Consider the following 15,525-nt stretch of genomic DNA (forward strand, 5'->3'; position numbering starts at 1 on the left):
GTGGGCCCCGGCCCCAGCCGGCCTGACCTCGGGTCTGAGCCGGGCGGCCCAGCCACAGAGGGACGGACAGAGCGAGGAGACATGGCCACACCATTCCTGCCCGCGGGGGCCACCACGGGCGACAGCGGTGGAGAGCTGAGCTCAGGCGACGACTCCGGGGATGTGGAATCCCCCCAGAACCCCGAGACCGAGGCGTCCAGGAACCTGGCGGAGCTGTTTGAGAAGGCTGCCGCGCACCTCCAGAGCCTGATTCAGGTGGCCAGCAGAGAGCAGCTCTTATACCTGTATGCCAGGTACAAGCAGGTAAAGCTGGGAAGAGGTGGATGTAAGAGACACAGGGGGTCGTCGTGTTCCTCCAAAAACTGATAGCCAACGTGCATGATTAATGGCTAGGCGAAATGAAGGGTGTGTGTGTGTGTGTGTGTGTGTGTGTGTGTGTGTGTTTTGATTAACTGCTGTTAGCATCATTCTGGACATGGAAAAGATCTGTCTGCCAGGAGGGCTATTTACTTAGCTGGACATAGAATGACAGTTTTTCTGTGTCTTCTCTTACTCAGTGACCTTGTACTTTACCAGCCTCGGAACCTTTACAAAATGAGGATGATAAAATAAGATTTAGCATTCATTTACTCTTGCCAAAGGGACATATTGAAGTAAATATGGTAATGTTATTAAAAATATTTTGAGATCTAAGGGAATAACAGGATTGTAATGAATAAGGTGCTGCAATACAAAATAAAATATTACTACATTGATTGTGATTTTTTAAAAAACCTTAAATATAATTTGAATTATGTTTTGGCTGAATATGTTTCTGTTAGGTAAAATCATAAAAATTTTACAGCTATAAACACCAGATGAGATAATTCCCTTCATTTACCAAAGAGTAGGCTCCTTGCCTAGAGTCATATAGACACATCTGTCAGATCTAGATTATAACTCCTAACTCTAAGGTTCTGAACTTTACCTGGAAATATGGAAATGTGTTAGTACTCATATAAGACACATTTAAGCCAGGCATGGTGGTGCATGCCTCTAATACCAGCAACTTGAGAGGCTGACACAGCAGTTTGGTAAGTTTGAGGCCAACCTCAGCAGTTAAGGGGACTTCATCTGTGGAGAGCAGTAAAGAGAATGGATGAGCGGTGACTGAGATTGGGGATCTCTGATGACTTCATGGCTGTGGCACACCTGCAGCCTGGGAATGTTTGTGCAAGAACACAGGATGCCTAGCTGCTATGGTGATGCTCTGCCTGCTCTATGCAAAGGCCTTTTCAGCTTTAACCTTGATCTCAGGCACATAGCTTCCAGGGATAGAGGAATTCTCATGCTAGACAACCTCAATATTTACAGTTTTGAACTGTGCTACTCCTGAGCCTGCCTGTTTAACAGTAACTTTAAACAGTGGGCCTCCTTGAGTACTACACAAAGCTCCTGACATTGTACATTGTAACTGTGGAAAAGCTGCATAGATGTTTCTAGTTCTGTAACTTTCCTGAGTACAAAGAATAATGCTTGCATGTTCTTTAACCTGATAATGAGACATACATAAATAAAAATTGCTGGCTTAACTCTTAGATCTGCTTCTCCATCAGGGAGCAACGCTCCACCATCAGGGAGCAGCGCTCCACCTGATCTCAGCTATTTACTTCATATCTGTGTGTGAGTCTTTCTTTCCTAATTTCCCATTGTCCCTCGCTGGTACCATCAGTTTGGCCATGCTGATTGCAGCATTCAGCAATTTAGGGAGATCCTGTCTCAAAAATAAAAATTAAAAAAGGATGGGGATGTAGTACAATGGTAAAGTACCCCTGGGTTCAATGTCAGTATAACAACAATAAAAAAAGACATTTAGTTTCTTATTCAAAGAAGTCATTGATTGGTTACCAGAAGGAAAATTAATCACTTTCTCATAGTCAACAAATATTAGTTCAGCATCTTTTTGTTTTTGGTACTGGGTATTAAACTCAGGGGCACTCAACCACTGAGCCACATCCCCAGCCCTTTTTTGCATTTTATTTGGAGTCAGGGTCTCACTAAGTTACTTAGTGCCTCATCATTGCTGAGGCTGGCTTTGAACTCATGATCTTCCTTCCTTAGCCTCCCAAGCTGCTGGGATTACAGGTGTGTGCCACTGGGCTGGGGTTTTATTTATCTTTTTTAATATATATGTGTGTGTGTGTGTGTATGTATACATTTATTTATATACATATTTATATATATAATATACACACACACGTTGTAGATAGACACAGTGCCTTTATTTTATTTATTTATTTTTATGTGGTGCTGAAGATCAAACCCAATGCCTCACATGTGCTAGACAAGCTAGGCAAACGCTGTAGCTACAACCCCAGCCCTTTTCAACATCTTCATGTCATGTCTACAAATAATGCAAAGAAGCAAAAGCATCATGATGCTTGCCCCTAAGAGGCTTACAAAGTACTTGAGGAATCTAGATTTAAACACATGAAAAATGACTGATAATGAGTTAAATTACAGCTCAGGAAAACTCTGGATCTTTGGAACTCTGGATGAAATGAAGTTCTGGATTATAGCCTATTTTATTTTTATTAACAACATCTTAATTTTCTTTTTGCATCTTGGTATAATGACATATTTTTCCATGTACCCTATGTATTGTTTTTAATAAAGTAGTTAGTTGTAGGGGGTTCCCCTGTTTTCTTAAGCTGAATGTACTGAATAGAGATGAACCTTATTTTGAAGATGGATGATTATGAATGTTAATTAATGTGACTTGAGAGATATAGGTACAAATGGTATAAATTATAGTATTGAATGAAAGTTGTCCTACAATTGGCCTGCCTTGGAAGTAGCTTTCTTGCAAGAGTTCTGGATATTTATTTTCTTTGGGGGCATTTACTTTATCCTAATAACTTTAGAAAGAAACTATTGAGTAAATTTGACAACTATTTACTCAACATTATGCTAGGACCTATATATAGCATGTCTGACAGATGTTTCTCTGGGCAGTATAAAGCTAATTTTCTCCAGATTCCCTAGGAAACAATCTTTTTCTTTCTTTGGATATTTATTTATTGATATTGATGTCATTATTGTTAAGTACTGATTTCTAAGTCATGAGTGAACTATAGACACCTGTTAGTTGGCCACCATTTATCTCTGTTGTATTCAATTCATCCAGATAGTCTGAAGGAATATTGTCCTTCATTCTTCCAAGAATGTAATCTTATAGTCTATGTTTAGGCTATTTTGTATTTGAAAATAAAATTCTTCATTATTAGAGAATAAGATTATGCATGTTAGATCTGACACTGGACCACATATTTTTAATCAGTCTCTCCTAAATTTTATTTCTAGCAGAATTCTGAGACAGTGTTAAAAATAGCATCTTTGGCCCAGTGGCTTGGGAGGCTGAGGCAGGAGAATTGTGAATTCAGTGCCAGCCTCAACAAAAGCAAGGTGCTAAGCAACTCAGTGAGACCCTGTATCTAAATTAAAAAAAAAAAAAAAAAAAAAATAGGGCTGGGGATGTGGCTTAGTGGTTGAATGCTCCTGAGTTCAATTCCCCCATCCCCCCAAAATAGCATCTTTGGTAGAATAATGAAGTTTGAAGCCTGATACAGTGTCTGCAAGATGGATCGAAATTTCTTACCAAGTGACATTTTCTACTTGGATTAGCATCCCATTTTGGAGGCTAAATGAGGTAAGATTGTTGGCAGGAAGATGATAAAAATAAGCTAAGAGATGAACCTTATTTTCTCAGGCAGAGATCTAAATTAACCTAGTTAAAATCTTAGCTCTTTTAGTCTCAGATACACTATGACTTCACAATTATCTTTTTAATTAGGTTTCAAAAAGATCAAATCATTTAATAGTTTTTTGTTTCCTCTGTGTATTAGCCTGCAATCTCTCAACAGAAGATAACTCATTGATACCTGTGAAATGAAAGGCAGTGAAAATTTCAAATTCCTGTTGGATTCATTTGATAAGATTGTTTTAGACAACTAGTTCTCTTTTGCGAGTAAAAGATCTGACCAGAACAATTTTAGGGGAGGAAATGTTTATTTGGGTGTTCACAGTTTCAGAGGTCTCAGTCCATAGACAGCAGGCTCCATTCCTGGGGGCTTGAGGTGAGGCTGGACATCTTGGTGGAAGAGTGTGACAGAGGGAAGCAGCTCACATTATGATCAGGAAGAAGAAGAGAGAAAGAGAGATCTCTGCTTGCCATATACAAATATATACCCCATAGCCATGCCCCCTATGAACCACTTCCTCCAGCCACACCCCATCTGCCTCCAGCCTCCACCCAGATAATCCCATCAGGGATTAATTCACTGATTAATGTTATACCACAATTATTTCTCCTCTAAACCCTCTTGTATTGTCACACAGGTGAGCTTTGGGGGATACCTCATATCGAAACCCCAACAAAGATCCTCCACTACTAGCAGAATCAAAGATACTCTGCATATCCTCCTTTAACTTGAGCATACTCGATTCCCTGGCATTTGTTCTTGGCAACCTTTGTTGAAATATTCTGCTTCAAGGGCACTACATATATTTTCCTCCTTTCTTTCTTCCTACCTACCTACCTATCTGTTTACCTACCCACGCACCTACCATACCTACCTACCTATGTTAGAGAACAGAATTTTGATACTCTGTTAAAGTGGTGCATATCCCTGCTTCATAAATGATTCAGAAACTGCTGTTATGTTTTCTCAGTCTTCTAGATCCAGAACTATTCTTTAAACTTGGGAGTTAGAAAAGTTTCCATGTCAGTTAGGATACAGGGTCAATTGCTGAGCCTTTGTTTATCTCAGAAAATGATCTAGAGGTAGGTGATCCAGAGTTGGTAGGGTGGCTTTCTTTCATGAGATCATCCAGGGACTTCTGCTTATTGTCTTATAGCTCAATCATCCCCTAAGGCAGCAGTTCTCTAATTGTGGTCCATGGACCCCTGTGAATTCCTGAGACATGCTCTGGGTTTCATAAGGTCAAAATTATTTTCATAATAATACTAAGACATTGTTGAATTTTTCCTATGCTGTCATGTTGAATAAAACAACCGATTCCTTAGTATGAATCAAAGCAGTGATAGCAAACTGTTATCAATAGTCATGTGTATTTTTTAAACACCATATACTCAAGTATATTATTTGTTTTTATTTAATATTAATTCTTGAGGGGCTGGGGCTGTAACTCAGTGGTAGACCACTTGCCTACCACATGTGAGGTACTGGATTTGATCATCAGCACCACATAAAAAAATAAATAAAATAAAGGTATGTGTCCACCTATAATTTAAAAAAACATTTAGTGTTTTTAAAAAAAATTAACCCTTGAATACAAGTCTCTTTGACATTGTGTGTGATGAAATGGGAGGTACACCCAAGGCACCTCTGATGCATCAGAATATGTTGCTGTTTTGAGGAAAAGCACTTATGTGATTTCTGAGTTGCAAACTAAACTACCCACTTTTTACCATGGAAAATCATTTTGACTTAACAGAACAACTGACAGATAAACTGTGTGTATTCATATTTGGTTATTTGGCATACAATTTCTTGAAAATGAGAGAAATGAGCCCTTGCCTTTAAGGAAAACAATTGAAAATATTTGTTGCCAATGATAACATTTAAACCCTCTAGAAAATTAGAAGTTTAGAAAATCTGCTGCCATGAGCTTGACAGCATCCTAGTACTTAAAATTTTTTTTTAAAAGCAATGAAAATAATGAATGTGAACTTTTTAAAAAAATATTTATACTTTAGTTATAAGTGGACACAATATCTTTATTTAATTTTTATGTGGTGCTGAGCATCGAACTCAGTGCCTCACACATGCTAGGTGAGCGCTTTTCCTCTGAGCCACAACCCCAGCCCTGTGAACTTTTAATGTACAAAGAAATACATCATGGGCTGGGGATGTGGCTCAAGTGGTAGCGCGCTCGCCTGTCATGCGTGCGGCCCGGGTTCGATCCTCAGCACCACATACAAAGATGTTGTGTCTGCCGATAACTAAAAATAAATAAATATTAAAAAAAAAAAAAAAAAGAAATACATCAACATTTGGAAAATCTGCGTAACTCAGTGAACTATATTTTTTAAACATTTCACCGGGCAGTGTTACAAAACACGTGTGGGTAAAAGATCAATTCAAAAAGTGTACATCAGACCAATGGTTTTCAGTGAGACAGTGTGAAAAATTCATTGATGTAAGCCCAGATTCCACATTACAGCTAACCTTAAAGGAATTACTATTGTTGAATTTTGGTGTAATATCAAAAGAACAATATCCACAGTTACCTGAAAATGCGATCAAAATAACTTCTTAGTATTCTAACAACATATCTATGTGAAGTTGAATTTTCTTTATAAACTTCAACCATAGCAACACATAACAATAGATTGGATATAGAAGTAAATATGAGACTACAACTAAGCCAGACTTTAAAGAGATTTACAAAATGTAAAACAGTGCCATTTTTCTCACTATTTTTTTAAAATTTAGTAATATATAGTTATTCTTCATAAAACATTTTTTATTTTGTTGACATGCAGTGGGTTTATTGTTATTTTCAAATGAATTAATATATCTTAAGTATTTTAACTTCTAACATGGTAAATATCAGTAGATATAATCCACATGAACAAAAGCTCCTTGGGGTCCTTAATTTTTAATAGTGTAAAAGGATCTTAAGACCATAAAGTCTCAAATTAAGATTCCTCTTCCCATGGCCAGAGAGGGTCACCATCACCATATACATGTTCTAATCAAGTCAAAGGGAAAGGGGATAACAAGCCCCTTTTCTTTATAAGGAAGATATTTTTATAATTTTCGTACACATCCGGTTCCCAAAACCTAGACAGAAGTTGCGTGGCCACATATACTATTTCAGTTGGATGACCATGTGTCTAGCTGAGACTAATACTGTTGGAGAAAGAAAGAACAGATAACTGGCATTGGTTTCTGTTTCTGGATGACATTTAGACAAAAATGTAAAAATATTAATAATTGTTATTTTTAAGATGTTTTATAGTTTATATAGTTTATCTTATCCATATTTCTGGCAATCCAATAATTCATTTGATTTTAGAGACACCAGAACTGAAGCCTCATTTCTGTAACACCTAAGGCAGAATGATGTAGTGAAGGAATATTGGACTTTGCAATCCAACAGGCCAGGATTCAAATCCTGACTATTAATTCAGTATTTGCTAACATGTGAATTGAGACAACCCTCCCGAGATTCTTTTTCCTCATTTATCAAATGAGTTTGTAATGTCATTCCTTGCAGGATTATCGTGTGGTTCACTTATAATAACTCAAGTCATGTGTTTGGTCTATGGTGAGACTGTTCAAGACAGGCATTACTTTCTCACCTTTTCTTCCCTCCAGCCTATCATAACAGGGCTGCTTCTATAAAAGCATACATTTTAATAACAGCCAGAGGGCCATGAGATTAATTGCTCAGGAAATGAGAGAGGTGATAATTTTTCTGAATTCAGAGGTGGATAAAATCATTGTACACTGAAAGGGTGCTTAGAATCTGAACCTTGAGCAAGACAGAAAGGAGATATAGCATTTTGAAAACCTAGGGAAGAAGAGAAGGCATTTCAAAAGATTGAAATAATATGAGCAAAACACAGAACTAAAAATCCCTAAGGCAGTGAGTAGATCAGTATGGCTGGGTAAAGGCATCAGTTTAATTTTAGCAAAATGCAACTATGCAAGAATAATAGAAATATCAGGAATGCCCCTGAGAAGTAGATAATTGCTATGGGTGAGTTAAGAATAGTTTCTTAGAGGTTGTGTTCTAATAAAAAGACAAGACTTTACGCAGAACTTCCTAATGCAGTAGAAAATGTCAAAATGCCACAAGAGATATACAGAATAAATGCTATTAAGAGTTCATAAGGAAGGGAGATTCTGCAGTGGCAGCCATGGACTGCATGGTGAATTCTGCATTTGTATGAATTTCATTTGTACATATTCATAATGAAAATAATCTGTAATTTAGCCATTGATGTCATTTGAAGACCAAAAAAATAAGTATTGACAAGATTATTGTGGAATAGATAGAATTTATATTGTTGTTGTTGAGAACACTTGAAATTTTTTGCAAGGCTTTTGGCACTAAATTCATATTGTTGAATTTCATAATAGGCCATTTTAAAAGTAGTACACTTTATCCTGGAATTCGGGAGAGATGGGATGCAAGTAGCATTATAAGAATCAGCATAAAGAAACAATATTTTTTCATGGATTCTTGAAAAACTGAACTTTAAAGTTTGTTAATTTGTTAAAAGTTCTTTATTATAGTGTTGAGAAAGACTACATAATCTATTTTATAATTTGCCTTATAATTGTTCTTCTAAGGAATGAAACTGTCACCCACAGTGTTTTGTAAATATAGTATTAGATAACAATTTTTTTATAGTTAGCTAAAGCTATGTGTATTTTTAAGTTTGGTTTGTTGTTTGCATTTGCAAAAAATGTTAAATTTTGTTATTCTATATAGATGCATATTTTCGAATCCATAGTTATTAAACAAATTCGAAAAGAAAGTTTTTGACATTTCTTTGAAAAATAAGTTCTTAATTTTTTTTTTAACCTCCTCATTTAGGTCAAAGTTGGAAATTGCAATACTCCTAAACCAGGCTTCTTTGATTTTGAAGGAAAGCAAAAATGGTAAGAAATTCTTGGACTCTTTAATGAGGCTGATGGAAATGATTTAGGTGTTTAGGAATTAGAAAGTAGTGAGCAGATTAAAGAATTATTTTTATATTAATCTCTCTCTACTGTAGACTGTGATAATGACAGGCAATTGGGAGAGGGATTAAAAGAATCTTCTTTTAGCTAAGACTTCTAAAGGATTCTTATGCAGTGACGTTGGAATATAAGTAGTTCACAACAAATGTGCTTCTGTCCATAGGAAATGTATGTATGAGAATATCCATCAGAGCTATTGCGTAAAATTTTTTTGCTACTGTACAGCCTCTAAGGGGTCACCACTCTGCCCCTCTGGAGGCATCTTTGAGAGAAAGCCAAGGGGATAGCCTTGAGGAGAATAGTAGGATCAATCCCCATTTTGAACTCTTCTCCCTATCAGTTTTAACCCCTTGGCTCTCTTGGCACTGTTCTCTTCCTTGTTCTACCTACACTGCAGGAAAAAAGTTTTTATCATAATTTTTTTGGAAAGAAGGTGGGAATCCAAAGCCAGATCCTGACTAACTCCACTTTTCTGAATAAATAAAGATTATACTCATCCCAGGTTTTTTTCCACTTGTAATTCAGTGGTTTCCTTATATGAGGCCTTATTTTTTTTTCCTGGTTTATGTGAAAAAAGAGAAGTTGCATATATTAGAGAACCTTAGTTATAGGTTTTCTTCAAATTCTTCAAATCAAACCTTTTTTTTTTTTCTGGTAGAATATTTTATATCGCTTTTTTGGGGGGCAGGGTGAAGGAGGAAATTTACAATAAAGGAAGCAGTGCTTTGATTTACATTCTGGTACAAGTTTTCTTTGCTTATGACAAGCAGTTCCCTGGCAATTTACTACTGTTCTAGGGAATACCTGATAAAACTTTTATTGTGATTTTTTTGTTTAAATTTGTGAAATTTTGTAACTTCACCATTATTTTTCTCTACATATTGCCTGTTTGACCATTGATTTTAGAATTAAGAACTGTTTATATTTTACAGCTATCCTAATAATTAATTCAGGCAAGAATCATCATTGATGCTAAAACATTATATGGAAAACTATTGAAGAACAATATTTACACAACCTGACCCACAGTTTACTTATTAATTATGAAGGAGAATACTTGTACTTACTAATTATAAGAGAAAGCTTGTGGATATTGCCATTACTAACTCATTAATCTTATCAGTGATGGGACAGGCTAACATCATGTTTCCCCCAAGGGTGATGCATTGTAAAGGACATGTCACCTATATATTGCTCTTGCTGAAATACTAAACCTGATTATAATCATGATTAATCATTTTTGTAAAGGAAACAATGAGACAAACCCAAACTGAGGGGTATTTTACAAAACAATTGGCTTTAAAAAAAACTTTAAATTGGTTCTGAAACATTTTTAATTGGTTTTAACTTTTGGAAAATGGTTTTTAAGAAATGTCAACATCATGAAAGTCAAAAAGGTTAAAGTAAATAAAATTCATTGCTCTATGTGAATCTTGATTGGCTCCTGGTCTGGGTGAAGAAAGTCATAAAGGACATTGTTGAGACAATCAGGGAAGTCTGACTATTTGTTCTCTGTATTATAGTATTGATGAAAAATTTCCTGTGTTTGACATAAGCTGATACTGTTAGGGGTGAAGTGTTTCAATGTAAACAATTAACTCTGAAGAGATTGAGTAGAAATAAATTTAGAAAGCCTCAGGAAGATGTTTCTTCATCATAGGAGCAGGAAGGTCGTGACAAAACTGTGGGACTGGATTGTTTTTCAAAGGATCAGGAAAATTAAGAAACCGTGGTTGGATGTAGAAAATTGGAGGGTCAAACCAAGAAGAAGGACTGTCTTAGCAGCCTGCTTAAAACAAAAGAAAGGGTTGACTCAAAAGGATACTGAGGACTAAAATGTTACTCTTGGTGTTTATACTATCAGAAATTCCTTCCTTGCTTATCATTAGTATTCTTAATTCTGCTTCACCTCCCTTCATTTTTGAAATCTCCAACCAAGGCCTCAACATCAGATTGTGGTAGCTTATGGAAAACAGAAGGGGAAGGTGATTTCTTGAATCTTAACTAAGAAGCTTGATGCATTTTCCGAAGGAATATTTTTTCTTTTGTGATGATTTGTTTCTATACTGCCAAATGCCATAAGCATATTAATTCATAAGATGGGAACTACTTCTGTTGGTCTATAGGCCATATGTTCTTAATAAGGGTGAAAATTGTATTTGGAGAAGTGATTAAAATCTTAGGTTACAATGGTTTGTGATCTTTGAAAATTCAACAGATATTCAGTTTATTTGTTTTATTAAAATTTCATGGGAGAAGGCAATTAGGAGAAAAATTTCCAAGAAGTCTCCTTACTTGGAGTGATAAGATTTATATTGCTGTTGGTCCATATAAATGCAAAAAGAGAGGGCTTCTCCTTTATGCATAGCTTAATGCATCTCTATTTACCAGACCCTTGAAATATGTATGTAAATTTTTAATAATAAATAGTAATATACTTTGCTTTATTCACATATTTAATGATGGGTCATTTTGGATTTTCTGTACCGTAGGGAAGCGTGGAAAGCACTTGGTGACTTGAGCCCCAGTCAAGCAATGCAGGAATATGTCGCAGTAGTTAAAACATTAGATCCAGGTTGGAATCCTCAGGTAAGACTTAACTGGACATCATACTTGGCAAAACCTTATCTTTCTCTCAGATAAAATGTTTAAAAACTAAGCTTTGGGTTAAGTAATGTACTGAAATTTTACTTCCTCAAAAGAGTATAGTTATTGCAGTATTTTCTGAGAAAATTATTGCTTAAATATTAACATAATCAGCTACTGATTCTGACAACTTCTCTGACATAGAATGGAGTTTTGTTTTGTTTTTTATTTATTTATTTGTTGTGGTGCTGGGGATTATCAAACCCAGGGTTTTTATGTGCTATGCATGTAGAGAATTTTTTTAAAGTGTGATAACTTCAGTCAATCATGTACGAATTCAGTTCATTTTAGAATTTGAAAGTGTTTCTCTTGAGGTCTTCATTATTATCTTGGGGAAAGAAAAATTTCTCTGAGATTGTTTTTTCTTTTTCTTTTTTTTTTTTTTTTAGAGTACCCTTCTGTACCCTATATTTTTTGATAGGAATAAAAGACATATAGGACATGTTTTCTCTTATTATGTAAAGTATAATGGAGACACTGAAACATAAAAAAAGTTTAATAGTATAGAGAAACAGAAATACAAATGATAGGGAATCCAGTGGAATAAGAGATTGTTTTGAGCTTTGGGGACATTGGATATTCACTATACCCTATCTTTCCAGTGTTCTTATTGGAAAATATCCCGAAAGAATTTAATAAAGATGGATTGCTATTCTATTTTTTTAAAATATTTGTTTATTTATGTAGTTGGACACAATACCTTTATTTTATTTTTTAATTTATTTTTATGTGGTACTGAGGATCGAACCCAGGGCCTCGCACATGTTGGGCAAAAGCTCTATCACTGAGCCACAACCCCAGCCCTCTATTTTTAAATATATTTTAGGGCTGGGGATGTGGCTCAAGCGGTAGCGCGCTCTCCTGGCATGTGTGCGGCCCGGGTTCGATCCTCAGCACCACATACAAATAAAGATGTTGTGTCCGCCAAAAACTAAAAAATAAATATTAAAAAAAAATTCTCTCTCTCTCTCTCTTAATATATGTGTGTGTGTATATATATATATATATTTTTTTTTTTTTTAAAACGTGGTTAATGGTATTAGGCATGATAGAGGTTGCTTTGTAATGAAAACAAGTGCAAATGAATTTTTTAAATGAAAATATTTAGGCCAAACATTTTAGTGGTGGATTAATTCAGTAATTTTCATTGTTTTATAATAATTAAACTCATGGGTATGTAGTTGTTACCAGTATGATGTTTTTGTTCCAGCAGTCATAGAATCTTAAACTCTCAGAGTTGCTAGGAACCTTAAGAGATTAGGTAGTACGACATGTTAAAGTGTATCTTAATTAAGAGTACAAAGAAGGAGCCAGCTTAAGATATCTTGAATGATATGACTGCCTTTTGGAAATAATTTAAATCATCTAATGTTTTTGATATTCACTGAGAATTTATTCTTAGAAATTTTCCATTTTATCATAAAATACCACAGATAGTATATATTATAAATGCCCTAAAGGCTTCATATCTGAAATTCAGTGGTCAAAATACATGCCCCCTGAGCTGAACTCAGCCTGAACAAATGTGGCACGGTGTTTAAAAAATGAGACAAAAACTTGAATATGAGTGTCTTTAGATAGAATACTTATTAGGCCTAGTCAGTGATCTCAGTTTTTCTTGATTGATTTATGACTTGGTTCTTTCTGATCCTTGGCCTCTGAAAGTATTTGAGTATTTAAATTCTGATAAATGAAAGAAGTTATAATTTCTTACCTTCATTACCTTAATTACTCAGTTAAATCCCATTAACTATGACTCTTACAAATGCTTTCAGATTTCATATTGTCAGGTTGTTCTTCCTTATGGAAATCCAGAAGGTATTAAGGACTCTTTGTAAAAGCATCTAAATCTCACTTATTGAACATATACTTGAGTAAACCATACAAAACCAAAGGCACATTAGCGTTCTTTAATGAATTACTTGATTCATTAAGTAAAATAAAAATGAAATTTAAAAATTAATATGTTGTTTAAGGGCCGGGGTTGTGGCTCAGTGTGTGTACAAACACACACACACACACACACATATGTTGGACACAATACCTTTATTTTATTTATTTTTATGTGGTACTGAGGATCTAACTCAGTGCCTTGCATGTGCTAAGCGAGCACTCTACTGCTGAGCCACAACTCCAACCCAATGTCGAATGTTTTTGTTTTTTTTTTTAAATATAAGGAGGCTGATTCATAGTGGGATAGGGAGAGGGAGCATGGGAGGAATAGACGAACTTTAGATAGGTCAGAGGGGTTGCAGGGGAAGGGAGGGGCATGGGGCTATTAATGATGGTGGAATGTGATGATCATTATTATCCAAAGTACAGGTATGAAGACATGAATTGGTGTGAATATACTATGTATACAACCAGAGATATGAAAAATTGTGCTTTATATGTGTAATAAGAATTATAATGCACTCCACTGTCATATATAAATATAAATAAATAAATAAATAGTTTCATAGGTACAAAGATCTTCTGTATGGCCTTTATCTACATTCATCAGTTATATTTCCTTTATCATTCTCTCTAAACACATATATACATAATATTTCTAAACTATTCAAGGTAAATTAGAGATATCATATTTCTTTACCACTAGATATTTCAGTATTTCCTAAGCACAATGGTCTTCTCTTATATAAATGTCTTTATTGTCAAAATCAGGAATTTTTAAAAAATATTTATTTTTTAGTTGTAGTTGGACACAACCTTTATTTTATTTATTTATTTTTATGTGGTGCTGAGGATTGAACATAGGGCCTCGCATGTGCTAGACGAGTGCTGTATTGAGCCACAATCCTAGCCCTCTAAATCAGGAATTTTAACTTTGATTCATCATTATTGTGGAATCTACAGTCCATATTCAAAATTATCATTTACCTTAATAATATCCTTCATAGTTATTTCTAAAATTCTGGTCCATGGTTTAACTCAGCTGTATTTTTGTTGTCCTGTCTCTTTAGTCTCCTTTAATCTGGAATATTTCTCCTGATTTCCTTTTCCTTTTTGACTGTGATATTTTTGAACAATATAAGCCAATTTTGGACAATGTGTCTCATTTTGGATTTGCCTGATATTTCCTTATAATTAGATTCAGTATGTACATTTTTAGGAAGAATATCAAAGCCTCATGTCCTCAGTATCACGAAGTACATACCTGTTTGTCCTAGTGTTGGTGATGTTAATTTTGATCACTTGGTTAATAGTGGTGTCCAGGATATCTCTTCTGAAAAGTTCCTTAGTAATTGATGAGTAATTTGTGGGGACACATTTTGAGACTATGTAAGTATCCTTTTTCCAACAAGATTTCAAGTATTAGTTCACCTAATATTCACAAATGTTTTTCAAACTCCATTATTTCTTCTGCATTTATTATATATCATTCAACTGCAAGAGTGACTTTCCCTTTTCCCTCATTCATTGTCAAGAACTGTAAAAGTCCGACATTTTACTCTATTTGTAACCCAAGTTAGCCTGTTACTGTTTCTTAAATGCTGGCGGAAGGTACATGACTCCTGGGTCCCAGCCAAAGGACTTTATTATTCATGACTTATGGCAAGCTGTGTGAGCTTCATTTGGTTTGCATTGATTTCTCATGTCCCCCAAGTCCTTCAGGGTCTACACAGGTAGGCCTGGTTGGTTTCCTGCATACTCAGCAGTTTATGCTATAGGGAAGGAGCACTGAGTTGTGGAATTCACCACTTTTATAGCTGGTGGAAGTAAACCTGTGCTTTGTCGGGGGTTGAAGAGAGATTACCTCATCCCTGAAGGTGGCATGCTCTACACACAATCCTGAGAAATGGCCCAGGTGGTGAGTAGTAAGGGCCTTGTTTACTGAATAAGAATGTGAAGGGACAGTCAGGACCCATGGTGGATTGCCTTACCCAATATTCATGTATTTATGAATTTACAATCATGGATTTCTATTTTATTCAATGGGGTATAATCCATTAAAATAATTTATGTGACTACTAGGATACTTTTGAGATGGTTCCTCCCCATCCTTTTGATCAATGTCGACATTCTTGGAGCATTTTCTTGCTTTCTGACTCAAAATGTGCCAGGCTGTATTAGTTTCCTGCCACAACTGTAACAAAGTACCACAAACTCACAACAGAAA

General features: G+C 35.4%; 1 protein-coding gene across 15 annotated transcripts in view; it reads left to right on the forward strand.

The window, feature by feature from the left end:
- Acbd6 (acyl-CoA binding domain containing 6) overlaps positions 1 to 15,525 on the forward strand; it is a 148,697-nt gene continuing 133,172 nt past the window's right edge. For 14 of the 15 annotated variants that reach the window (XR_007349984.1, XR_007349981.1, XR_007349982.1 and 11 more), the window contains exons 1-3: positions 7 to 303; positions 8,614 to 8,678; positions 11,252 to 11,348. Coding sequence is in view for 11 of the 15 variants with exons in the window: in XM_048809902.1 (XP_048665859.1) it covers positions 82 to 303; positions 8,614 to 8,678; positions 11,252 to 11,348 (384 nt within the window). In the remaining 4 variants the exon portion in view is untranslated. Of the gene's footprint in view, positions 304 to 8,613; positions 8,679 to 11,251; positions 11,349 to 15,525 lie in introns of all 15 variants that reach the window. The other variant, XM_015491741.2, reaches the window with a different exon arrangement.

Source organism: Marmota marmota, unplaced genomic scaffold (genome assembly GCF_001458135.2).
Source record: "Marmota marmota marmota unplaced genomic scaffold, marMar, whole genome shotgun sequence".
NCBI classification, from domain to species: Eukaryota; Metazoa; Chordata; class Mammalia; order Rodentia; family Sciuridae; genus Marmota; species Marmota marmota.